The 27,822-nt window shown below is 39.7% G+C and overlaps 1 protein-coding gene across 1 annotated transcript in view; it reads left to right on the top strand.

Moving 5' to 3' along the window:
* The first annotated feature begins 570 nt into the window (after window positions 1-570).
* The window catches only part of ELOVL4 (ELOVL fatty acid elongase 4), a 36,264-nt gene continuing 9,012 nt past the window's right edge, over window positions 571-27,822 (top strand). The window contains exons 1-3 of the mRNA XM_056487938.1: window positions 571-946; window positions 19,118-19,305; window positions 22,562-22,642. Coding sequence (XP_056343913.1) covers window positions 847-946; window positions 19,118-19,305; window positions 22,562-22,642 — 369 coding nt within the window. The 5' untranslated portion in view covers window positions 571-846. The remainder of the gene's footprint in view (window positions 947-19,117; window positions 19,306-22,561; window positions 22,643-27,822) is intronic.

Genomic DNA, 27,822 nt, shown 5'->3' with positions numbered 1-27,822 from the left:
CCATAAAGGCCTTGGTGCAGGATAAGGGGAGGTGTGAGAAGGGCGCCTGGAGAAGGCTGGGCAGGGAAGTGCCACCAGGTGGTGGGGCAGGGAGGCAGCGAGGTCCCGTTGCGGTTGCTGGTGTTATCCGTACTGGGAGGAGAAGGGATCTTAGCGGAGGCTCCTGGGAGCAGCAGAAGAGCCTCGATAGGCACAGAAGGAGGTAACGCCAGCATCGCTCACGCCGGACCCTCGGCGTGTCTGTCAAGGGGTAGCAGGAGAGGAAGAGAGAAGAAAAATCCAAACAGCTACAAAGAGGAAAGAAAGAAAGGAAATAGAAGGTGGCTGAAATATTCATTCCCCCCCGCTACTTTTCCAAAAATAAAATAAATCCTATTTGAACATAAAAAGCCGGACGGAGAGAACAAGCGCCTCCTCGCCGCCCCGAGGGAGGAGGAGGAGGAGGAGGAGGAGGAGGAGGAGGAGCGGGGTCCCCGCACCTGCCGGGGCCGGGGCCGGGGCCGGGGCGCCTGCGCGGCCGGGCCGAGCCGCGGGAACGGGCAGCGCCGGGGCAGCGGGACGGCGCCACGTGACCCGCACCGCGCACCGCGCACCGAGCGCCCAGCACCGAGCAGCTGCGGCCCCGCCGCGCCGCCCCCCGCCTCCGCGCCCTCCGCCCTGCCCGCGGGGCACGGGAGCCGGTGACGGGAGCGAGGCGGAGTCTGGAGGGGAGATACGGAGAGATAGAGATTTAAATCACATCCCCGGCTGTAGAAGGGGCAGCAGCAGCAGCAGCCCCGGCGCAGAGGCACGGACGCACGCGCCGAGACAGGTCTGCCGGCTCCGCCGCTGCTGCTGCTGCTCACCATGGGTGCCGCCGCCGCCGAGCCCCCCAGCGCCATGGGCCTGGTGTCCAGCGTGGTGAACGACACCCTCGAGTTCTACCGCTGGACCTGGAGCATCCGAGGTAACGCGCCAGAGCCGCCGCGGCCCCGCCATGGCCGTGCCCGGCGCCCCCCGCCCGCTGCCCTGATGCGCAGCGGCTCAAAATGGCTCCGTCTCCCGGGAGACGCGGCCGCGCTCCGGATCCCCCGTGCCCTCCGCGCCCCTCCGGCCGCGCTCGGCCGCGTTTGTTTATCTGCCATAATCCCGGGTAGCGGCTCGGGGTGCGCGGGGCACCGATCCGCGGCAAGGTGAGCGCGTCCCCCGAGCGCCCGCGGGTGGACGCAGCGAAATCCGCTTCCCGGGGCCGTGGTTCCTCCGGCGCTCTGCGGCCGCGGCGTGCCGTGGGCTGCTCATACGGGCATCTGATGTCGGAGGTAAGCGAGGCCCTCCGGCAAATCGTGCCGGAGCTCAGGCGGTCCTTGGCTTCTGCGGCAGGTGGGAGCCGCGCGTCGGCATCGCGTGGAGTTCAGCAAAAGAAATGAGGAGATGGTTGTTTCCGCCAGTGCAGCAGCTTTTCGTTTCATATTAAATGTGTCTGGGTCAGTTCTCCTGTTTTCCGCTTTCAATATGCTCCACTCCTGTATTGGCACTCCACGGCTGCAATGTGGCAGATGCTGAAGGAAGAGTAAAGGTTTTGGAATATGTACGGAGAAATGTGCAAAAGCAGCTTTCGGTGCTGGGACGGCAGATGAGGTGGTGCCTTGCTGCAGTGGCCGGTAGCTCTGGGAGCGTTATTGGCAGCGTGAATGGTTCTGTCCCGTGTGTCAAATGAAAGGAGTCGCAGCTTTCACAGTTGCTATTGTGAGTAGCCACGGGCAGCTGACAGAAAGATCACTTACTCCTCTGGATGTTTTCTTCTTTTTTTCGTTGTCCACGCAGCGATGAGGTTTAGCTATTTTGAAATACACAGAGAGAAACCGGAGTGCATGCAGCTGTGGATGTATTTCGTGGCAGTGTGATAAGTGGGAAAGTGGGGCCTTCATTACAGACGGGAAGCTCACTGCATCAGCAGTCTTTGCTTTTCCGCCCCCCTCCCTTCTGCCATCTGTCAGATAATAAATTAATCTCATGTTATAGATGGAAGGAGCTCACTTTTTTCACAATTTGCCTTCCCGTAACTTCTGTGTTTTGCAATATTTTAAAAATTGAGCCTGAATGCATAGTTTTCTGTTTTCAAAAACTGCCAGACTATGAGAGCAAGTAAAAATGCTTGCAGCAGCACTGCATTGTAATCTACCAGTGTTTGCCCTCTTTTTCTGACTCTTGCAGCATACAATTGTTCATAGACTGCCAGGTAACGAATGAAAGAGATGCTATTCTAGTCAATCAATAGCATTTTCAGATGGATATAAAAATAGATGTGGGTACAAAGTTGATAACCTTAAGGATTACTTGATTTCTTTGAAAAAAATGCTTCAGGTTCTGATATATGTCCTGAACTTCAAACATGTTAAGTCTGTCAATAGACCCTGTCCATTGTAAGTAAAAAATTATCAGAGAGGGGGGGGAAAAAAAAGAAGAAAAAGCAAGTAAATATAAAGAATGTAACAATAAGTAACTGACAGTGATAATATGCATAGAGCAAACTTTTTTCCTTCTGCTTCTTCGGAGGATATTAAGCAGTAGTAGGATGACATTGTTATTGCCCTCAAAATATGTGTAAGCCTTACTGATTTACTAATGGAAAATTTTAAATTTTTGCTTTAAGTTAAGTTCGGTAGTATTGCTGTTAGAGCAGGATTCCATTGTAATGAAGTAATCAGTCCTATTTTGTGAAGAGTTTCTTCTTCAGATTTTAGATTACAGCGGGTCCCTGCAAGGCTGTTTTGGGTAGAGCCTAAGTCACATGAAAACCACATTACAGTTCTTATTTATACCCAGTAGTATGTGAAACAAGGTTCTCCTGTAGTTTTACAGTCAGGTAGGGATAGGTGAGACATGTAATGTGTCACATTGTGGTTACAAGGTAGCTCAAGATAAGAAAGTGTTATACATGCTGTGTGGCTGTTCAGTGAGATAATTTTTAATGCCCTAAGTAAAAATACCTGCTCAGTTTGCTGCTTTTCTGTGTGTTTCTTTGTTCAGTCAAAAATAATCGTCTCCATTTAGACAAAAACAGTTGTGTCAATTTGCTGTCTCTGAGTGAACATACAGCATCCTTCCAGTACCTAAAGGGGGTGTGACAAGAGAGCAGGAGAGGGACCTTTTACCAGGGCATGTGGTGATAGGACAAGGTAGTGGCTTCAGACTGAAAGAGAGTAGGTTTAGATTAGATATTAGGAAAAAGTTCTCTCCTGCAAGGGTGATGAGGCACAGGAACAGGTTGCCTAGAGAACTTGTGGATGCCCCATCCCTGGAAATGTTCAAGGTTGGTTTGGATGGGACTCTGAAATTCTAGTCTCTGGCCATGGCAGGGTAGTTGGAAGTAGGTGATCTTTAAGGTCCCTTTGAAACCAAGCCCTTCTATGATATGTTAAAATTGTGAATTCAGCACTGTTACAAATTCATGCAATTCACCTGTGTTAAGAGCTATGACAGTGATGTTGCTCAACAGAAAACACAAATTATGGCATGCAAGACCATTGCCTAATGTTCAATATCATTAAATAAAAAACTATACCACGCAGCAAAGTTGCTCAACAAATGATGCTATGCAATAGCATTACACAATAAATCATACTGAAACACTACTACACAGCAAAATTACACAACAAAATGTGAAGAAATTTTATTCCCACTACTACTCCTACACTTATTCTCTCCAGTTCCCACTTCCATTTTTTATTGAACACCTGTGTGTCTTTAGCCCTGGTCTCTGTATCCAGCAAGATTTTCCTGCCAGCAGGGGTTTTCTCCTGCTGCCTCAGACTCCTGGGATGAGACTTGTGTAGAACTGTGCCAGAACATCCCACTGAGTCTTGTGCTGCTTTTTTGCACATTAAAGACTTGATCATTTTCCTCCCCTGCTTTTTGCTATTTAAAAAGCAACTGACCTTTTCTGAGACCAAAAAAAACCCCAAAAGACCAAGTATATTATGAGCCTAAATGGATTTTGAATTGATGTTATAATTTCTTTTATGATTAAGCATGCTGTCTAAAGCTGATTTGTGGTTTTGGTTGTTTGAGTCTTGCATTTGGGAATAATAGCAGTGTTCTGTGACTTTTTCCCCATGTATATTATCAGCTACATTTTCAGTGTTTAGCTTAATGCTTTTGCTTGTTCATTTGTTGAAAAAACTACTTTTTTCTCTCCTCCCTTGACTACTTTTGAGACCCCTTTTATGAAAGCCCAAAATTCATTGTAACCATATAACCCCTAGAAAGCTGAAGGGCATAATTTAGGAAGCCATAGACTTCAAGAAGAGATAGAAGGGTCAAAAACATGTTCTTAGCAGTCATCAAAAGGAAAACAAAAAGGTGGTCGGAGGAACAGTTACTATCAGGAATATGATCTAGGAATTCCATGCCCTTATTTCTGTAAGGGCATGGGACCAGTTCCATGTAATTGCCAGGGCAGGGCTTCCTTCTTTCTCTCAGCTCGAGTAGCTGGTTGGGGTTGGATTTGCCAGGAAGGATTAAGGGTATGATTAGATGACTGAGCAAGTGACTTAAAGGGAGGTTCCAGGCTGAGTCCAGGGGAACTATTAAGATGAATAACTCAGGACACAATCCAGGAAAGAAGAGTGTGGAAATCTCAAAAAACTTGGGTGAAGAAACCATTATCATTTGGGGAGGGGGAATAGGAGACTGTGGCATGAGAAGAAGATTTGTGAAACACTGTACGAAAAGATTTCTTTAGGGGAGCTATTTAATTTGAATGTACTGACCTAAGGAATAGAAGGCTTTACTGACTTTGGGTGAGAATGACTGTTCTTGGTGCTCAAGAGTATAAAGGAGGCAGGGCAATCCCAGGCCACGTGGGACTGCTTTGGAACAGCAACTATTTACAGCTGTTGCAGTTAATAAGATTACAGACTTTTTCCATCAGTAGGAAAGGAGAGAGATGCAAACTTTCACTTTAACGTAGCATCTTGCTCAGGAGCAACATCAATTATAGCCTTTATCAGTTGGGTCAGAAGTGTAAGGCAGTAAGGATGGAGAAGATGGGAAACTTAGAGCTGCGTGCCTGAAAAGTGAGCAGTGGAGCAGTTTCCTGGAGAACACCAATTGCCATAAACACTTTTGCTAGGAGATCTTGGGACTAATTTAAAATTGTCCAGGAAGTTCAGTTTTCTTTTTCAGTCCAGAGAACAGAACCAGAACATAACACATTTCTTCTTCCCTTGTTTTTTCCCCCATGCAGAACCCAAATATGCCCAAAAGATCCTGAGTGTTTGTGCTTGAGAAAAGTTCATTGGGGTGCTTAGCAGAATGCTCTGAGTGCAAGTAGTCCCTTGTGCCAAAGCTGGAGGCAAGTAGAATCCCAGTGAAAGTGCTTCAGAGGGTGATGATGGGGAAAGAGAATGAAGGGTGAGATTAAGGTTCATGAAGTCTGTTTCACAGAAACAAAGCAGAACATGTTTCTAAACTTTCGAAGGGCTGGCTGAGCATCCAGTTTGGTGATTTGGCACAATATTTGTCTGGCAGATACAATTTTCTTCTCAAGGGAACAGTTTTTTCTATGGCCATGACTGGGTAAAACATAAGGATTAGACAGGGAGAAACACACTGGAAATGGGAAAGCTGTCTAACTAGGCTGGCTGTCTTGTGGCAGAAACACAAAGAAAAACCCTGTGGCAGAAGCAGCACTTGGAGAAACTGATTATGGAAGTAAAGAATGTTAATGCCTAGATCATATGAGACTGCTGTCAACTAAACTGAGCAATGGGAGCATCCCAGTTTACTTGATTCATTTGACATTTAATTGCCACTTAATGAAGGGAGGAGATTTATTAGTGAAGAAAAAAAATGCTTGGTATTGAAGGCAATTTGCTGGGTGTTTGAGGGAAATTCTACCTCCCATTTCATCATCAGGAGATTTTATCAGATTGTACAACTCAAAAGACATAATCTGAACTAAACAGATACTAAGCATTTTTGGAAATGGAAACATCATTCAGAAAAGTACATTAGTGAAGGGGAAATATCTACTTGGAGATCATGGGTCACTGAGCTTCAAGATTTTGGTCATGAGAAAGTAGCATCAAGCAAAATTAACTCTATGGATGAGAAGCTGAGTTATGAGTGGAAGACTTCTCTTTCCTAAAATGAAGGAGGAGAAGTTATAGGGATGATACACAAATCTCAGCTCCAGCAAAGAAATGAAACAGAAAAAACCTTCAAAGAGCACTAGCAAGAATGTGATACAAACTTCTGTTTGAACACTCTCAGCATATTCCAGAAGGAAAAGGAAGTGTGTAGACAAAATGACAAGAACATAACTGAATGTTTGAAAACTGTGTAGGTAGCATGTCTTGAAATCTTTGAAGGAAATAAGTTGTTATGAGTCCTCTTAAAGAAGAATCCGTGGGAAAAGATCTGGAAACAGCTGTATACAGAATTTAACCAAGCTGTTTGCATTACATTAGTACCTACTGCAGAAGGCCAAATTACTAGATGTTTAAAATTCAGCACATGGTAAATTGCTATTGGGGAGCTCTCAGCAAATTATATTTTTCAGCTGAGGCATTATGAGTGTAATTCAGTAACCCCATACTGCAACCAGAGGTGAAGAACTATTGAGCAGTTGAAGTATCCTTGGCATGAAGTAGGTGTAGTCATCCACTGGTTATGTAGATTGATCAAGGATAGTGGCTGAACTCTTGTTCATAGGCAGCTGTCTGCTTGGAGTACCTTGACCAGGAGTGTTGGTGGTTGTCACCCTGCACTGGTGCTGTGCTCAGGGTGAAGAGGCATGTAGCCACAGGGCTGTGGTTATAGATCTGAACAACCAGAAGAGGTTGTAGTCAGGACAGCTGTGCTATGCTGTCCTGTGCAACCAGGGAAGAGTGTCAAAGGCTGCATAAGGACAGGTAGTAGAGGAAGCTTAGGGAACATAGGATGTAGTTCCTTTTAAGGTCTTGTAGATCAGGAGTGATGAGTAGTGGGTGAGGCAAGACTCCACTCTTTTCCTCTGCCAGTCTAGACAGGTTTTTGGAGTTACTTGATTCGAATGGATTAGGAGAGCACTTAGATAAAAGGTGAATGAATGAAAATACTCCAAACACTTAATGGAGAGGACTTTGAGAGGAAGAATTTGCTAGGATGCAAGGCTAAGGGAGGAGACTGTTGTGTGTACTGAAGAGTTTTTTGAGGTAAGGCAAGTGGAGTTGAAAAAAAAGGCCTGAATGGCTTGGAAAACTGGAGCTAAATGAGAGTTCATTTATCTAAAAAGAATCAACCATTAAAAGAATGACAGCTTTGGCTTTTAAAGGGTGTTGGTATGAGTAGAGTGTTCCTGGAGCACAGAAGCTGTGACAGTGTGATTTTAAGGATGGATCTGATCCATAAGGTAGGACTTCTCTGACTGGTAAATATATGACAAGGCTTCACTTTCTCAGGCTGTATTTGGAAACCAAGTTGGAGCTACCACTGCACTTCATAAGGAACTCTGAGTGGGACTGTCTGACTGACACCTCATTTAGGAGGATGTAGATGCTGAACAGTTACTGGGTCTTGTGTGGTGACAAGTGGGTACAACTATGCTCAGTGTTGTCAAACTCAAGTGCTAAGTGTATGAACTTCAAAGTCTTGTGGAATTTTAAGGATGTAAATGAAGGCAGCTCTGAAATTCAGGCTTGGCAATACTTAGGTGTTAGCTCTGCTGGGGTTTTGAGTACTGCACCCTAGCTTGTAGGCAAAGCAATAAGTAGCTGCAAGGCAAGCCTAGAGATGAAGAGAGTGCAACGTGGTTTGTGTTAACTCCCTTTGTGTGTGCTTGGATCTGAAGATAAGCATGAGCTAGATTACCTTTCCCTTGTGGAAGGAGAGGGAGAATAAACTACCTCAGTTTGGCTTACAAGATAGTGACACACCTGTGGGCATCAATTGCTCTTGGTTTTGTTTTGCTCATGTGCCCACAACTCCACTTCTTTCTTTAGGCACTTGAATAATTTCAGTGGTTTGATCTCTAACTCCTGTCCTGGAGTGTTCACTTTCTCTGTGGCATTGTGCCTGCTTGTACCATGGGATTCTTCCCTTGCATTGTGTTTGCATGGCAAGGTTTTGGTACTAGGGGGTCTATGCTAAAAGCTTCCCCCATGTTCAACAGAGCCAATGCCAACCCATTCCAAGATGGGCCCACTGCTGGCCAAGGCTGGCCAATCAACAGCAGCAGTAAAATCTCTGTGACAACAATCACACCAAAAGCAGCATGGCCAGCAGATTGAGGCAGGTGAGTCTGTCCCTCTACTCCACTCTTGTGAGACTCTACCTTGAGTACAGCTTCCACCTCTGGGGTCCCCAGCACAAAAAGGACAATGACCTATTGGAGCAAATCTAGAGCAGGGCCACCAAGTTGGTTAGACAGATGGAGCACCTCTCCTATGAGGAAAGGCTAAGAGAATTGGAATTGTTCAGCCTGGAAGAGAAGATTTTGGGGTGACTTAATTGTGTCCGTCCAGTATCTGAAATGAGCCTTAAAGAAAAATGGAAAGAAACTTTTTACAAGGGCATGTAGTGAGAAGATAGGGGGAATGGCTTCAAACAGGAAGAGTGGAGGCTTAGATTGGAAATTTTAGGAAAAAATTCTTTACTCTGAGGATGGTTGCCCAGAAAAGCTGTGGATGCTCTGTCCCTGGGAATGTTTAAAGCCAGGTTGGATGGGGCTCTAAACTACCCAGTCTAGTGGGAGATGTCCCTGCTCATAACAGTTGTTTGAAGTGGATGATCTTTAATGTCCCTTTCTAAGCCAGGCCATTCTATGATTCTACAATAATATATTTAAGAAGAGGAAAAGAAAAATGGCACAGAAATAATTGAAGCCAGAGAAGAGAGGAGTGAGAATATGTGAGACAAACCACTCTGCAGACGTGGAGGTCAAGGAAGGAAGGCGAGAGTTGTTCCAGATGCTGGAGTAGAGATTCCCCTGCAGCCCATGGGAAAGACCATGGTGAGGTACCTGTGCCCCTGATGCCTGTGGAGGTCCATAGGGCTTCAGAGATCCATCTGCAGCCTGTGGAGGAGCCTCACACCAGAGCAGGTGGATGCCAAAAGAAGGCTGTGACCCTATGGGAAACCTGTGCTGGAGCAGGCTCTTGGCAGGAAGGATCCCACAGTGGATCAGTTTGTGAAGAACTGCAGTCTGGGAGGAGGACTCAGGCTGGAGAATTTAATGGAGGACTGTCTCCTGTGGGAGCAACCCCATGCTGGAGCAGGGGAAAGACTCCTTCTAAGGAAGAGGCAGCATCAGAAACAGCATGTGAACATCAGAAACAACTGACTGTAATCATTATTCCCCATCTCTCATTGCCATTGGCAGGGAGAAGGTAGAGAATCAGGAGTGAAGCTAAGCCTGGGAAGGAGGGAGAGTTGGGGAGAAAGGTGCTTTTCAGCACTTCTCATTATACAACTCAGATTTTGATTGGTAATAAATTCAAGTAATTTCCCCAAGTCACATCTGTTTTGTCCATGACAGTAAATGGTTTGTGACCTCTCCCTTTACTCATGAGTCTTTTTTTCTATTTTCTCTACCTGGTCCAGCTGAGAGGGGAGTGATAGAGCAGCTTTGGTGGGTACCTGACCTCCAGTCAGGGTCAAACCACCACATCCCCACTTTCATTCTTGGTTTCAGCATAATCATGAACTCTTGGTTCTGCTTGGTTTTTTTCCCTCATATTTTCCTATTCCTCTTATCTTTTTCTGCAGTATCTAAAGAGTGTTCTTCTTCCAGCTCTTGTATGTGTTATGCTTAGTTCACATGCTTGACTATGGTGATTTTTTTTTTTTTTTTTTTTTTTTTTTGTCTGCTTATAGATATTATCTCCTTGGTTCCCTCTCAAGAAAAATTGTTTTTTTGCTTTCTAGATATTCCTGGAATATTGCTGGAAGAAGTGAATTTATAACCCATGTCTTTCACTTTTTCTGTTGAGCCAGCAAATCTTCCCTCTGATGTGATTTTATGTCCTTCTATTCTTAGAATATAATTGTAACACCTTGTTTTTAAATTATTTGAGGCAGCATAAATAAAAGAAGAAAGTAGTTAATAGTTAAATTGACTAGCTGGGCTGTAAATAGGAGACTTCATAATCATATTTGCTACAGTTACATATTTAGTTTTTACCAGGAACAGATGTGCCCAATAGAAATACTCAGAGTACCTCAAAATGCTTTGATAATTAGGTCAGGGCTTTTTTCCACTCTGTCCAATCTCCATTTCAGTGATCCCTGAATTTTTTACCAAGACTGAGAAACTTTATTGCAGAAACCATTATAGAAGCTGGGGGGCCATGTGTTACCGTGGAAGGTAATGCAACTGTAGAAGTGAAAAGACTTAGTTGTAGCAGTTGTTTGGACATGGATATTTTGTAGCTTACAAACTGATGATTTTGCTACTATGTACTTAGTGAATGAAAGATTCAGACGCTGATCATCCTTTTCATCATTTTTGGGTTAAGAACATTTTGTCATTTACTTCATATTTTGAAAATTAGCATTTCAAAATTAGTTGGTTTTGGTTTTTTTTTGGTTTTTTTTTGTTTTTTTTTTGGTATTTGGTTCCTCATTCCTGTCATTTTTGTTGATGCTAAAGGGATGTTGAGGAATTAAGTTCTAAATGTTTTAGTATTTTGTTTTTCTTTGGAGGCTTTGAGTGATGTATTTGTGTTAAACTAACAGAAGACCTAATGTATCTCACAGCTGTAAATTTACTTCTGCCTCTGAACTTTGAAGAGCTAATGCATTTCAGTAACTCCTTTTGTAGTTTTTAATCAAAACAAAATTCTCATCTCATTCATCCTTCGGTAAAACTAAAGTGATGAGGAGCATCCTTGTGATAATGCAAACAGGAAAAACAGGTAGTTTATCAGACAGCTTTCTGTGCAGCTTCTTGCAAATTTTCTCCAGTAGCTTTCTGGTATTATTCTTGAGTAGATATCATTTGACATTGCTGGTTTTCATACATGCTTAAGCACTGCATTTAAAACTCTCTAAATGTTCATCTGCACTCTGAATAAGTGTGTTACAAGAGCAGCAGTGCAAGTTGCTTACATCTGCTATGTAGTTAAGCACCACTGTCCTTCTGGTGTGTTAGCACATTAGCAAGACACATATCAGTGCTGAATTTATTCTCCTGTGTGTGCTGAGTATGTAACACTTGACTCTGCAGTGGATAAGACCTTGCAGAATTATTATTGACCTGATGTTAATAATCTTTCATGTTTTTCTATGAACTTACACTTAAACTGAGGGAATCCAGTAACAATTCTGATTATGGAGAAATCATCATATCCTAAGATCATCCCCTTCAGCATTATAAAACTCTGGGTGGGCCAATAGACTAAACTGTTATTGCAACATTGAATGTGCATAAATCCTGTGTTTATATTACTGCTTACTGATACCCTGACAACTATTTTCATAGTGCCAAACCCCAGCACTTTTGTGTGAAGCAATGACATGTCCAGTCTGAGCTCTGAAAAATAGTTTTGGCAAAAAACCACAGAAATTTGAATAAAAGTTTCAATAGAAGAAAAGCTTCATGAAATATTTTGTTCAGTACTTTCATTGCTTTAGAAATACAGAGATATAGACTGGATCATAAAGTCTGCAACAATTTTATAAAATTACATTGTGTAGTAGGGTTGGGGGTTTTGTTTGCTTTCATCTTTTTACTCCATAACTTATAATATTTAAGAAAAAGCATGCAGATATCACTGCACTGGGAATGCATCTTGCATTTGTAATGTTTGGAAAAGATTTGGCAACCAGAAGAAAGCTTCATGCCTCAAGGGCTTGTATCTTGCAAATCTCTTGTAAGCTTCAGTGAGGATTATATTTTTATTATTCCTTGAAGCAGAGCATTTGTACTGTCCCAACAAATCATCATAATCAATGGAGGAGATAAATATAATTTGAGTAAGGTAATCTCTTTGGACTTGAAAATCCTGAGACTTGATGGTAAATTGTCATGTGTCCTAAACTTCATAGTAATTCCATTATTATCCTTCCCTTGAAATATGTGTATCATGTAAGTGTTGTATATAGGCACAAAGACAATATGGTATTAATGACTGAGTGATGGGAGTCCTGAGAAGGCTAGAATGCTGGTCAGAATAACAGGAAGGCTAGTTAAAATACATCTGGCCTTTTAACAGCAAATTGGGATTAGGCCTTCCTGTTCCTTTAATGGGAGTTTATGAAACACATGCATGTTACACAGGTATTCATTAGCTGCAGGAGATGTTGCTCTTAGCTGTGTGGTATTTTGATTTTATGTTGCTGGATACAGCTTTAAGTAAGACTAAGCAGTCAATGACAAAGCCCTGAAATTGAAAACAAAGCCACAGCTGGCTATGTGTGGTACCTGTTAGTCTTGCCTTGTAGTCCTCTTGGTTTTGGGGCAGGCATCTCTCATTTCTGACCACAGCAGGATTTTGTATAGCAAACTTAGAATATGTGGGTTTCATTGTTTTGATTTTCAGGATATGTGCTCTCATTATTCATTGTGCTTGAGGCTGAATACTCATATTCTTGCACCTTAGTTTTATGTTTTATGGCTTGTTAAAATGACAATGCTTTCCTGTAAAACTTTGATATCTCTTGTTCTTGACCCAAACCAATGATGGGTCAAGGAAAGATAATTATAGTGAACTAGTTGAAGCTTAATCCTAATTTCTTTGGCTGTAGGGAGCAATGTTATGCAGTGGGTCCAGTTAACATTTTACAGCAAGCTGCTATATGTTCTACTGGGCTTGCTGCCTCTGAAAAGACATATCCTCTATTAAAATGGAAAATTCTTCTAAGAAAGGTTTCTTAGCTTATACATACGTTAATGGAAGCTTCACAGCCTTGCTTTGTAGATGATACTAGATTCTTTCTGAGTTTGGTACAGGTAGCTTTGACCCTGTCAATCCTTAAAAATACCCATAGTGCCAGAAGACTGCAGACATTGACAAGTATGATAGATAAGAAAGAAGCATAAGCTGGCAATTCTTTTCTATCCCAATCATTTTGCTTTCCTGCAGCAATCTGTCTGCACAATCCCTCCTAAGATACCCTGAACCTTTCTTTTGCCTGTATTTTAGTTCATGCAGTAACTTCAATCTGCTATTACAGGATTTTTCATTAAAAAAAAACACTTTATAAACTGAGATTGTTAGCAGCAGGACAAGAGGAAATGGCCTCAAGCTGTACAGGGAGAGGTTCAGGTTGGACATCAGGAAAAATTTCTTCACTGGAAGGGTGGTTGGACATTGGAATTGGCTGCCCCAGGAAGTGGTGGACTCACCATCCCTGGAGGTGTTCAAGAAATGACTGGACATGGCACTTAGGTGCTATAGTTTAATTGACATGGAGGTGTTCAGTCATAGGATGGACTCCATGATCCTGAAGGCCTTTTCCAAATTTAATGATTCTGTAATTCCATGAATTCAGGATTAGAGTACAATTTGTGTAATGAATAATGAATAGCAGAGCAGGTAAGTTAATTCAAGCAATGACGACCTAAAAGAAAAATTTATTTGGAGCCATATGAACAGCTCTATTAAAGTAAAATTAATTAATAGAAACTTTTTAATTCTGTAGATTTTCAATCCTATATACACAATCAAAAATATATGGCCTCTCAATTTTCACTCTGCAGTGCTGCTTCATTATCAGTCTTCATCTCCAACTGTGCAGCACATGTAGTCATGTACTGTTTTAAAGGCTAATTTTATAGCTTTAGCTGTTGTTGTTTTGAGGTGTTAGTCAAAGACTGAGCTTTTTTCTTGGAATTTCTACGAACTGCTAACAGCAAATCTACTTTTAAATTATTCTGATGCATTACTCAATTTAGTTTAAGAGCATAGGGTCTAATCAGGTAGATAGTTATTCAAGTCCAGTCTGCAGTGGTTGTGTAGCCAGAGTGAATCTTGTATTCACTTGTAAATATTTACATGTCTGAACCAGTATTTCTAATAAAAATGCTGGAGAGAAGTATATTGTATACTTATCTGTAGCCAGAGAGAAAAGGGGGAGGGAGGGGAGCACTAAAGCACTGAAGGAATCTAGTATGAAAGCTTTGTAAACATTTTAAGAGGTGTGAAGTTATGTTTCTCACCTGTTTTTTAATTTGATATGTGCTTTCATTTTGTAATTATTTCAGTTAGAGTGGTAGTAGAATGAACAAGATGTGGGAAATTCTTAGATAATTAAAGCACTGTGGTTTGTGGAACAGTACTCCCATTAGGTAATACTGCTTTGCCTTGTACTGTGGAGTTAAAAACTGACTTGTTTAAGGAAATCTTTGTTAAACTTGAGGTTGGCTTTGAGAATACTTTTGCAAAAATAAAGGTGACCTGCAGAGAGCTCTCACAGAACCACTTTTAAACGCTCCCCATCCTTTCTGCAGTCTCTTTAGAAATGTAATCGGACAGATGGATGTGCTGGATTGCCACTGTAAGTGTCTTTGCTCTGAGAATAGTATCAATAGCTATTAATAACTTTGAAAGTCTCTCCAGATAAATTAGTGAGTAGTGACCTTATAGCTAAGGAATACATATGTTGTTAAACTAAAAAATAAAGATTTTTCTAAGTAGTTATTTTGAACCCAACATGAATGCAGAGAATTGCTAAAATCATGTACTTTAGTACTGTGATACTTTCTCTAAAAGTAATTTTAAAAGCAGAGATAATCACCATTGTACTGTTTCAGGATTTCTCTAGGTGAATGTCAAAGTGCCTGTATTATGCATTTGTTTGTTTATTTTTAAAGTTTTTACTTCTTAGGGAAAGGCAAAAATTGATGATAAGCAAAGTAAAATGCAGGAAATTGAACCATCTAAAATCTTTTCTATCAGAAAGGAAATGCTGAACCATGTTTAACAGAAATGCTTGCATATTAAAACAATTACAGTATGTTTCTCAAAAGTGTATTGAGATTTTTAATGCTACAGCTCCATCACTGTAACCTTAATTATTGAAATTCATCTTGACTTGCCATCCATATTTCAGTATAGGTTAATTATGTCCTCTTTGGACACTGCCAGAAAGGATATTCAGTCCTTTTCACTGGTCCTGTTATTCTTCTTGCTTTGAAGGAAGAAATCAAAGGGGTTTATGTGTGTATTTATTGTTAATTTCCCCACGAAAATAATTACATCCTGGAAAGGTAGGTACGTCAGGGAAATTTCAGTTATTTTTATATATGTGTATATATATATATTTACATATAATATGTATACACACACATATAGATATACAGATGTAAGTTCTGGTTTTTGTCTTTGCAAGGTGAAACTTTAGAATGTATGTACACAAAATGACAGTAAAGCCTTGTGTATATACATATTTCCTCCTGTTTCCTTACATAATGGTAATTTTCTATCAGGAACATGTTAGCAGATATCTTAGTCTAGACTGGATTCATTTTTGCTACAAAGTGCAACCCTAAGTGTTTGTTCTAAAACTTTTCTCACCTTACCAGAGGAGCACTGTACTACAGGCTGTGCCATCCCAGCAGACATTTTATTTGTGATGGAATTAGAATCTGGGTCTTGGGATTTGAAAGACAAACGCATTAATCCCCTGAAAGATTCAGTCAATCTCTGTCAATTCTAATCAGGTAAAGGCATTGGTCTTTTTGCTTCACAGCAGTTGGAGGGATTGTTTTAATTCAGGGAGCTGGCCTTTTTGTTTTAAGCTTATTTCCTCTTTGAGGTAAAAATGTCCCTATTCTGTGTGAAATACTGCAGAATTTAATGCACTCGTATGTCCCCTTAAACTAGCACAGTTCTCTGTAATTTGCAGAAATCTTTTGTGGTCATCAGCACCAGCTAGTAAGTAGGACACAAAATTATGCTGGTTTTGCTAGAACAGATTGGGGGATGGGAGGGAGGAAGGTGTTGGAGTAGCTTGGAATGTTTGTCATTTGAGCAGATGCCTTAAGATAGTGAATTTATCTTGGTTTGAAATAGAACATCTGAAAAGGAGTCTGGAGCAAGGGTCTGCATTTTACAGGGTTTTCTGTGTACAACATGGACAAGCAGGTTTGCCAGGTAAACAGAAATGAAATTGGGTTTGTAATACATTCTGTGCCATAAGAATGATACATGGAGTTGATTTATGATGCAACAAGTTACTTTGCATTATCCAGGAGTGATGAAAAAGTTCTGGGATTAATAGTATCATGTTTTCTGATGCCACAGTTTGTAGGAACTACTAGATGCCCTTGAAATAAAACATAAGGTGTGTTCATAGTTAGCACTGTAGAATAGACTCTTCTACTGTTTGGCCAGGATGTACTCCAGAACTGAATTTCCTACCATGTTCCCTCTCATGGAAGCATTTTGTGTTTGAAGTGTAGTTACTTGTCCTAGGAGAGGTCAGGCCCCCAAAATGGCAATGCTAGATTCCCTGGGCAGTGTGTTACAAGATTTGTATCAGTAATATGTGTTTTTCCTTAAATACTTCAAGACTTCTTTGAGATGTGGTGGCTCACTGTCCACAAACCCTTTGCAGAGGGAAAGTAAGAGGCTGACACCATGGTTTGGAAGAGTAATGGCAGCTTCTCAGGTGCTCTTATGTACTTGTCAGAGTTACTGAAATATATCTCTTGGTTTTCTCCAGTGAAGTTCTTCAATTTATAGTATTTGTGGAAACAAAGTGGAAGAATTGTTTACAGTGCTGATGGAGTGTGAGCAAAGTCTACTTGCAGCTGGGTTTTAATATAAGTTGTCACTTTGTCTTTCACCCTCTAGTGAATCCTTATTCTTCCGTTTAGAAGTCTAGAAATCTTTGTCTCCTGACACAGAAAGAAATATGGAATAGGTCATGGTTTCCTATTTTCAGCACTTGGTGATAACATTCACTTGCTTGCTAAAATTCAAATCTTCCTCTTTCACATTTCTTTGTATTGCCACTTTAGAGTGTAAGATTACCATGAAACACTATTAGAAAATAGAAGACAGAGTATCTTATGTGTCTTTTCCTCTTTATATTGCTTATTGCAAGAAACCTGGGAAAGCAACTGTGCTCTTGCCCCACCTGCTTTTAACTCTTTGTACACTACAGTGAAGGGAGATTTGGATTTGATTAAAGCATGTCACTCTGACTATTCCCAGAGCTGTCTCTTAACTGACATCTTTCTTCTTGTTTCGTGATGAACTCTTGCCTTTTACTTGGTACCAGATAGATGATAATGTTCTCTCTCCTTTTTTTTCTTTTTTTTTTTTAATCTTTTGTTTTTAAATTCATATCGGTAGAGCAATTGTTAAAGGCAAGAAGGAACTAGAGTAAAGGATGTAAGAGCAATAATTGCAATGCAGTAGTGATTGCAGCTTTGGTAGGTGGTATTCTGTGTGGTTTCAGGAGCTTGCCAAACAGGTGAGTGGTAACTGTCTTCTCTTGTTCTTTTAAGGTCCTCTTTTATTGCCTGTGTTTCTTCAGCTGATCTATCTGATTTTTTGACACTCCTACCTGTAGTCCTTACCCTTTCCCTATCTTGCCCTTGGCTTCTTTTGGTGGCTGTGGCCACATGGAATCCTATCATGCTGGCAGCATCAGTGTCCTTTCTTGAGGTTTCCATGCATTAGTTTGAATTTTCTCTTCTAGTATTAACAGCCATAATAAAAGCAGTTAGGCTTCTCTTTCTTCTTTTCCACTTATTTTTAGGCCTCCTAGCATCTTGGAATGTGAAGCTCAATTATTGTTAAATCATCTGGAAATAAGAAGAATCTGTGTTCTGCTCTCTTTCCCTAGATCACAGTACTTGTTGTTTATTAGAAGGCCTCGTGAAATTTGTTCCTAAAATTAGGTTCTAATTTATGGCCTTAAGTAAAACAAAGGAAAAAAGAATGAAGTGTAGGAGAAGTAATGACAGCACTGTTCTTCCCTAATTTTCTTGATAAGAAGCGTTTTCTAACTTGCTGGTTGTATGCCTAGAATTGGGAATTAATTTATGGCATAGGAATTTTTCATGGTGTTTGACTTGCAGTTCTCTGAAAGAAACTTGTCCTCTAGGTAAACCTCTGGGTAGCTGCATTTGTGAGTTTGCCCACACTTGACTGCAGGTGTTTTAGCTGTCTGAGCCTCCCAAGGAGCCGTGTGATGTGATTTCCATATGAAATCTAACTGGCCTGAGCATCTGGAAAATAATCCAGTTAGTATCACAGAGCTGTTCAGTATCTGAAGTTCTGATAGTTATGAAATAGTTACCTTTTATCTCTTGCTACAACTTGCTATTAACCTTCAGGGCTGGGGGGACACGTAACACGTGGGACAGCGCAGGCACTAAGTAGGGAGGGGTCACTGCAGTCTCACTTCCCTCCTCTAGCAGAGCTCTCTTCTAATCCTAGATGTCACTGGTTCATCAGGCTAAGACTGCTTTTTTTCATACTGATCCAGAACTTAATATGGGATGTTCTCAGCTCTGAAATATGTGTGGCATACTCTCAGCTCTAAAATATATGTAATGTAACTTTGAGTGACTGATGGAGATGTTTCCCATATGGCAGCACAGGCTGACTAGAACCATCCCTTTAGAACTCTTTTATTTGATTGTTTTCTGGTAACACTGTTAGTATTCTTTCTGAAACATTAGAATGACCTTCGTCAAATAGCAAAGGTTATCATCATACAACTTGTATAAAATTGATAGGAGACTTTCTAGTGCCTAATTTTAAACTAATAAAAGCTACTGGTTTTATCAGCATTTTGCCAAATTTGTGTATCTTTCATTTGCAATGGTTGAATATTTGGTTATACTGCCACTGCAGTCACTATTCATCATAAGCAGAATTCATTTAGGGGCATTAGTGGGTTGATTTGTGTTTGGGCTCATGTGATTCTGTTTGCTTTATTGTTTTGGATTGTAGAACCAGACAACAGAGCTTGAATGACATAATGAATCTCTGTGTATGGTAATGTGATATAGTGGGGTTTTTTTAAAAACTATTTTCTTTAACCTTCCTAGAAAGAATGAGTGCATTGTGTTTCTCCTATCTGATGCATCTGTTCCAGGAGAAAATAATACTTAACAAATTCAATGCTTTAAGTGATGATGGAATATATTGTTTTCAGCCCTTGTTGACTACTTCTGTTTGCTTCACTCCCCCAGACAAACGTGTTGATGACTGGCCCTTGATGCAGTCTCCATTCCCAACACTGACTATAAGCACTATTTATCTCCTCACTGTCTGGCTGGGCCCCAAATGGATGAAGACGAGAGAGCCCTTCCAGTTACGCTTCCTGTTGGTTGTTTACAACTTTGGGATGGTTCTGCTCAACTTCTTCATTTTCAAAGAGGTGTGTATGGGAATCCTTACTGAGGTTTGAGGATGCCAAAATGAAAATGGTGTTGCATATTCTGGATGTCTGTTGAGAGTGAATGTTTTGTACAGACTTTTAAAGATGAGTTTGCCTTTGAGGTGAGTATTTATAGATAGGTAGTTTCTGTTTGAGAATAATTGACTCTAAATGAGTCTATAGAGAGAATTTGTTTTTGCAGTATTCCAAGTTCTTCTTAGATTTATGTTAGTCTAAATACTGGAGAAAATAAAATCTGTAGATTTAACACCTGTAACTGATACTTTCTTTTCATCTTAATAATCCTAAAGGGTATCAGAATGTATGTTGTTAGAAATTGAGCTGTTTGTTTACACTTTCAGTGTGTTTATAGTATTTAGAAATTAAGATGTCTGTCTGTATTGAGGAAAATTATCTTGTCTGTAAGTTATCTTTAAGAATAAAAATGAAGTGAACTATATCTTTAAATAAAAATATAAGGATACAGACTTCTAATATTTGGTCTCCAATGTTCTGAGTGTGTTACTTGTAATAAATTTCAGTGTTGCTGCATTTTTCCTTTGTTAGATTTTCTGGATAGAGGAAATGAATAGTAACACTGCTGTGGATCAGCTGTGTAGCAGTAGCTAACTGGAATTACTGGCAGTTTGGTAATTATTATTCAAGGATAGCTGTAGAGGATATGGCTGATGCTAAGTTCATGCTGCTGTGACTGCTTGTGTGGATCAGGAGTTGTCTTCCTGGAAGACCTCTGATCATAGATTTGCAAAATCTGTTTCCAGAAGTAAGCAAATGAACTGAGCAGTTAAAATCACAGCATTGCAGAACTGTCTGGTCTGTTCTGTATTTTTGCCAGGAAAAAATGGTAAATCTGATGATGACCTGAATTTTGACCCTTTCCCAGAGCTCCTAGCATAAAATCCGTAATCATAAAATGATTCAGCCTCTCTTTAAGAGATGGTTTAGTAAAATTGTAGCCATCGCACCTTAGTCATCATTTTGTCTAAATTTTCTTGTGCTATTCAACTAAATAACAAAGCATGACAGGTACAAAAGAATTTAATGCTGATATGAAAGCATAGTTGAAGGAAGAGATTAAATCCAATCATCTTGGCAGGCTAAAACTGAAACTCCTGAAATTAATTCTGCAGTGTTACTGCCATGCCTATCTTTTTCACATATTCTTTTAAACTTGTTTGCTTTGTCCATAAGCTGCATTATACCAAACTTGCAGTCAAATAATTTTCAGACCTATGTTCCTTATAGGATATGTGTTTGTAGTATTTCCAAGTCACTGAATTAACATAAAAACGAGTGGGACTGCAAATATTTATTTGTTGTTGATATGCTGAAAATTTATAACTTTATACACAGAGGTTCTAGTTTCCTGCTCTCTCCTTGTTATTCAAGGTTGTTATTCAAGGGATGTTGAGGCAATGGATACAGCACTTCCAGCAAGTGTCTTTTCTTGATGGTAGAGACTGATAGGAGGAAGGTGTTCAAGTTTCAGTTGTTCCTTGTAACAAGGCAATTTCTGCTTCTAAAGTTTACAATACCACTGTGCCACTATTGTAATTCACATGAGTTTTAATGTAATTATTATGAGTAAAATGATACTGTTTGTATTTTGTCAGTGATTTTAAAATTTTCAAATACTGCTAAGAACAGAATTTGAATGTGAAACCTTTAAAACCTTTAAAAGTTATTTAAATAACCATCCTGATGGTGAGCTCTTTTGTTAAGCTGAGGTAGCTTATGTTAAATAGTAAGTTATAAAGCACTGTGAGGCTAGTGCAAGACTCATATGCTGAATTCCAATTCAGGTTCAAATCTGGAGCAAATTTGGCTTAGAACATGCAGAAGTCACAATGGAATAGACTCTATTTTGCCACAAAATCATGAATTTCTTATTCTACTTCAGGACAGTATGGTGAAGTCAATTTACTGCCTTTTACCAAGGGAACCTGGTTGAGTTATCCAGTAGGTCACAGTCGAGATTGCTTGGTTTCTGTAACAGTGCAAACTAAACTTTCCCTGCTCTTCTCTATTAGTACTGGATGTGCTTGTGCCTGTGTGGGACCACACTGGAGTTCCAGTTTACAGCAGCTTATAAATGGGCTTAGATGATGCAGAAGTAGTTCAGTTTCTTTTCTAGGATTATTTCTGTGGACAGTTCTTTCATTTACCTCCTTTAACACACATGCAGCAAATAAATCCAGAGGTTCACAAGGTTTTGTATGTTGTCTTTTTTTCCTGCATAACACTTGGTTTTGCATTTGACTGCACTCTTAGTGCTGTGTGCAAGATGAGACACCAAAGTATACTCAAGTTCAGTCTAATTAAGATGGAAGTCAGGTTAGTGTAAGAGTAGTCAGTGCCTATCCATGACAGGTTTTTTTGAGATCTTTTTCTATCATCCCAATTTATGTCTGCTCCACTGCTGTCTCTCCTTGATCCTTAACGGGGTGGAATTACTTGGCTTCAAACATTCTTGGTTCATAACATTTATGAATGTCAAGATTAGAAGCTTGAACTTGAACTTTGTACAGCTCTAGACTGTACACTGAAGGTGTACTTCTTTCCAATGGAATCTCTCTCAAATGTCAATTTTATCTTCTATCCAGGTTTTTGCAATGTGCTTGGTTTGGAGAGGCCCCACAGAAGCACTTCAATTGCTTTAGGCCATTTTTGATGGCACAAAATGGGGAACTTTTCTCCATCCTTTTTCCCTCACTGTGTTTAGTGGGTATTCAGCTTTGGCTGTCCAAAGTTGGAGCAGGGGTGGGGGGGGTGTTCTGGGTTTCGATTCTTACATTGTGTTAAAAACTGTAGATCCAAATTATCTAATCTCTGTCTCTTGTACAGTGTACTCTTGAATCCATACTGGAAATAACATTTCTGTCAATTGTAGTGAAAGCAATTAGGTGTTTTCTGTTTCTGAAGCTAGAGACAGAAGAAAGAATATTCGTGTCTAAATAGCTTGAGGTTATATTGGAATTTGTTGTACAAGGATCTAATTATCTGGGCTGGGAAAAATTAGTGCTTTCTTTTTAATTTATAATTTTAAAAAGTAGTCTGTAACAATGGCTTGTCAGTAATAAATACAGCTTTCTTTGATAATATTCTCAGGACTAATAAGAATATTTTAAGTATTTTCATTCAGGTAAGTTTGATGTAGCAAGAAATTTGCTGATAATTGTTATAAATGTACTTTCTGTGTTATATTTCTCCTCATGTGTGGCTTTAATATTTTCAGTTGTTCTTGTCATCAAGAGCTCGAGGGTACAGCTATGTCTGCCAGACTGTGGATTATTCAGATAATGTTTATGAAGTTAGGGTGAGTATTTCTTTTTTGTATTTGTATATGAATGTGTGTGATATATAGCACTAGAGGATGGTTTAAGCCTTTTCTGAAAACAGTGTTTCCACATGCTGTCAGCCATGCCTGCATCCCGTTACAACCTCACTTCAGGTTTGACTACATCATATGTAGCAGGTTTAATCAAAGTGCATCAGCATATTTGTGCTAAATTTCATCTGACTGCAACAAGTAAGGGGAGTCTTAAAGATACCATCCCTGGCTTCATCCACACTTGTACAATCCAGGCTAAACTTTGTGTACATGCCTTGGTTCCTAGATTTGCTGAAGTTTGGGATACCAGGATAACCACAGTAAAGGTGATGTGTTCTAGTTAGATCAAAGAAAGTGAGATTTGTCATTTTATCTTGTGGTTGCACTTCACCCATACTGGTGAGGCAGCTCTTTGTCTCCTTTACCCATGTTTGGCTTTATGAGGTGTTGCTGGCATTTGGCAAATGTATTATCAGTGCATTTCATTGTATAATCTTAGTTTTCAAATATCTGGGTTTTGGAAAACATCCAAATTAAAAGCAAAGTGCAGATCCTTGTTCATTTTCGTAATGCTGTTAATTAGCTCATGTACTAAACCTTATCTTCCAGCAAAGCTGACACTTGAGAATCTCTCAGCTGTTCTTGCAAGTTTCATGTACAGATTAGGACATGTTCCTGAAAATGCAGTGGAAGTATGCATTATGTTTATAATAGTTTGAAAAACGTTTGTCTGTGAGGTGGCTGTTCATGGATAGTGTTAATCAGAAGCTTGTGCATGTGACAGGGCTGGTAGTGAGAATGAAAGGTTTGAGTCTTGCACCATGTTTATAATGGCTGATATTGCAGAACAGCTCTGTGTGTAGATTTTTATTGGCCTCACTGTGGCTGCCAATCTTTCACCTTTGCCAATACAGTGCTCTCACTATGTCAGCCACTAGAATGATTCTGTTAAAAATTTTGTTGAGAAATAAGATCTAGCAAAGTATAGCAAGTGCTTGACAGGTTTGGATTTTTAATAGATAAGCAAAATAGAATGCCCTTGTACTTAGCTGAATGACATTGAGGACTGGTGTGGTGTATATTGAAAGAATTTTTATATTACCTAAATGCAAGCAGTACTCTGTTTCATAGCCTCACTTATAGGTGCACTTGTTTGTGGAGAGGTCAGACCTGCTCAAAAGAATTATCATTCATTTTGTTTGTTATGACATGCACAACATTAAGCATTATACAATGAAATAAAGGCAAAATGACCTGCAGAACGTATTTATACTACATAATATGTCCAGCAAGGAAGGGTTGCTCTAGCAATATGTACTCTTTTGACATCCTGACTTTTTATTAGTTTTTTAAAATGAAATAAAAAGTATTTCCCAGATTTAAATTTAAATCCCAGATTTGTGGATTTGCATAAAACTTATCCCTTAAGTTCTAAGTTGTAGCATGTTCAGTTTGCAACTGAGGGAGTTGAGGAAAATAGAGTCCTCCTCTCAAGTTGCTCCAGCAGCTCTATAGTATGCTATCAGTCAAGATTCTTATCTTGATAATTTTCTGGTAATTTTTCTGAATGAATTCTCAGTTTAGGTAAATAAGTTGCAAGTAGAAAATTATATTTTCCACAAGTGTGCTTTGTCTAACTGAGGATTCTGGAATACATTTCTATGCTGCTTTATAGTAAATCATTCTCTGGATATAGGAGATATGATGGTTTTTGACACTGTCAGACCAAAAAGAAAAAACATTCCAAACCTCCTCAAGATTTCTTTCACCATAGTTTTTCATAATATAAGCCTGCAAAAGCAGTTTTAAATTTTTTTTTGCAGTTTTGAGTGTAGAATTGATAAGCATTTTTGCACATATAGATGTAGATACTAAAAGTCTAGCTTTTATTGGAACCAGGTTTGCTCTGCAGAGAAATGCTGCACTGCAACAGTAGAATCAATTGCAAATGCAATGAGCATATTTGCCAGGGAATGAGTAAATAAATCCTGTGTTGCTCAGATAAAGAAGACTGGGACTAACTCACATGGAAACAGCACTGAGCCCAGAAGGCATCATGGAACATGCTCTGAAAGAGCTTCATATATGACTTTAATTTGGGACTTTGAAATTTGGAACAAATATTGAGAAATGTGAAACTCATTGTATATAGTAGTCTAAATGGCAACACTGGAGCCTTTGTAGGGCCTCTGCTTCTGGCTTTTTGGGAATGTCCCACTGTGATATTGCCATCACATTGAGTGGCCTCTTTTTTGTGAAACTCTTGATCAAAGTAAGAGGTCGAGAAATTATCCTTTGTCCTTCAAGAGAGTACAGAGAGCTCCCAAAAAACAGTTCCCCCCAAAAATAAAAAAAATTGGCTATCCTGGGTACCAGAGAATATCATTCTCTGCTCTCCAAACCACATAGTGTATCAAGACAGTAAGCCAGTGATTTTTAAGGCAGCAATGTAAGGGCATGTGGTGGCACTTCCCCTGTACAGTTTAGCAACACTGCAAGCAGCAGCTCAGAGACCTCTTAAGTCAGGCACAGCCTCTTTGGTTTTGCCAGTTTTTAGGAGATATATTTCCATGTATTTGTCTGTATATTTTCTTCAACTTTATCAGTCTTCTGGCTTCCACTGATAGTTAATTGTGTAGTAGTTTAGACAAAATGTGAATAAGCTGGTCCCCTTGCTTACTGTTTTGAACATACCTACACATGTTAATCTCATTAAGGCTCCCATGGCTGCTCTACAAGAAACAGCAGGGACAGCAGTGGGACAAGCAGGGATGAAAATTAAATTCCACAGTTGCAGAAACATTTGCAGATATAAACTCCTTTGTGAATGACTTACCTGATGGATGTTGTAGGTAGCCACCTTACTGACTGCTGGCAGGAAGTTGAGTGGTTTTGTTATTAAAAAAAATAAAATGTTCATAGTAGACAAGAAAGAAAAGGGGGAACAAACCTCTAAGAAAATATTTAGAGGATTCTACAGATGTATTTTGAGAACTTTTTTTTTGGTTTTGGCTTAAGAGTCAAAATAATAAATGCAAAGGGCTGAGATATTAAAACCATGCTTTGTAGTACTTCAGTATTTGAAGTGAATGATTTTGTAACACTAATTTAATGTATGCTGGTGTCTGTGAGTAGTCATTTCCCCCCTCTGCTTACATTTGTGTGTCCTTGTGTCTCAGGTCACAGTTCATCTATTTTATTAGCAGAACTGAGAATATGGGGCTGTGTGAATTAGTTCTCATTTCAAGTGTGCTGATTGTAATCATGAGGCTGAGCAGTGGTTGTTTTCTGTATTGTAATTGTAATCAGCATTGTTTGTATTTATGTCTAGAGTTTGAGTGGTTTCCTTTTATGAGAAAGACACAATATACTTTAAACTTCAGTGAACTTGACTTCACAAGTTCTGTAAACAAAATTCTATAAGGGAAAAAGGGAAAAGAGTTCACTGTAAAAGCTATTTTAATTTTTCACCTTCCAAGAAGTGCCTGTCCCTTCATACCCATTAATGGATAAATGTCTCCAACCCAAAATGTGGAATAATTATGCTGAAACAGAGTCCTGTAATAAAACAGCCCTCCTGTCAAAAACTCTTCAGCAGGCAGGGGACATGGGATTGGACCTCTTGTTGACCCCCTTAATCCTAGGCTGTAATGTAATCTTTCTGTGCCATCTGCTGTTTTAACAGACTTAGATTGATACATATGAAAATTACCAGAAAATATATAGTTGTGACTAGTATTGTTCATTACAAGAATGTGCCTTTTTAATGCATGTTTCCTTTTCTTTTCAACTAAATCCTTCTTGCATGCAGTGTGCAAAGGCTACATGTTAGGTCATGATTTTTGATGCTTTGCAAAAGAAATTTAATACTAGCCATCTGCTCCTGACATAGCTTACATATAAGTTATTGTTCTCCTCTGTTTCTGTCCTTTTTCACTGAATTTATGCATGGCCTCAGGCAAATGACTTGACATCTGTTTCATTTTTTTTTTTCTATAAGCTAATGATGAAAACATCTGCAGAACTCACTGGAAGTACTGAAATAGATCATGTGTACACAAAACCTATCAGGTTTGAGAGTAAATGGTAGAAAATTTTATGATAGTAAGAAAGCAAAGAAGGTGACAGGCAAAAAAAAAAAAAATCTACAGGAACACAAAATCAGCAGGTATAATCCTTCAAAGAATCCTGTTGTTTTTCTTAAGTGAAGGGGAGCATTTTGATCAAAAATTCATATTATTTTTACCCATGGACTGTAATTGGTTTTTCTGGTAGGTGGAATTCAGAAGAAGAGCAGTGAGATGTTATGTGACTTGTCCAAGAACATACACTGAACTTGTGGCACTTTGGGTATAAGACAGAAGTATTTTTGTAGGATTTTTATATTTTGCTCTGTGTCACAGTAAGTTGATTATTTGCTTAGTGGCTCTTTGACTTATTGTTTCCCTATTTCATTAACAAAAATGTCCATTTACTCTATAAAGATTTTATGGCAGTTTGCTTGTAACTGACCTGCTGGTTCTCTAAAAGTTTCTTTGAAGGAAGGACCTCCAAAGAGCTAAAGTATTGCAGTGCTGGACTGTCATTTTATGTATATACAGTCCAAAGTGTTTATTGTTAACTTATGAAATGAAAAGATGCTTATCTTAATTTATTTAAGAGATGCAACTTTAGCAAAGACCTGTAAAAGATGCTGGACGGTTATGGACTGATGCTGGGTGTGAGACAAACCTTGATGTGGGTGTTATTAAATACCTGGCTACCTGTCCCAGAGGCAGTACTGGATATTGAGCAATATATATCTATATATTTATATGATTCTTGCAGCTTGCCTGTGTGTCTGGGAACTCCAAGATCTGTGGGAGTCACTTTTCTGTCATTAAGCCTCACTCCAGCTCTTTGTATAACAGTGAAAAAATCTGCCTCCTCTTCCCAAAACTTGAAGTAGGCTAAATCACATCCAGAGAGTGTGAAGGGTGTTCATTAGTGGTACACAGAAGGCTGCAGTTTGGCATCAGTAAGATGTGCAGTCTCTCTGGGAAACTGCAGAGCCTGCAATGCAGATATGCAGCACTCTTCAACCATGCTGCATTTTTGCTTCTGCTGTAATTTCTCCTAAACTGTTCACCAGATCAATTATGTCAAAGTCTGTGGAGAGATGTTGT

This window comes from Oenanthe melanoleuca, chromosome 3, assembly GCF_029582105.1.
Source record: "Oenanthe melanoleuca isolate GR-GAL-2019-014 chromosome 3, OMel1.0, whole genome shotgun sequence".
NCBI classification, from domain to species: Eukaryota; Metazoa; Chordata; class Aves; order Passeriformes; family Muscicapidae; genus Oenanthe; species Oenanthe melanoleuca.
This window is presented reverse-complemented; position numbering and strand designations above follow the sequence as displayed.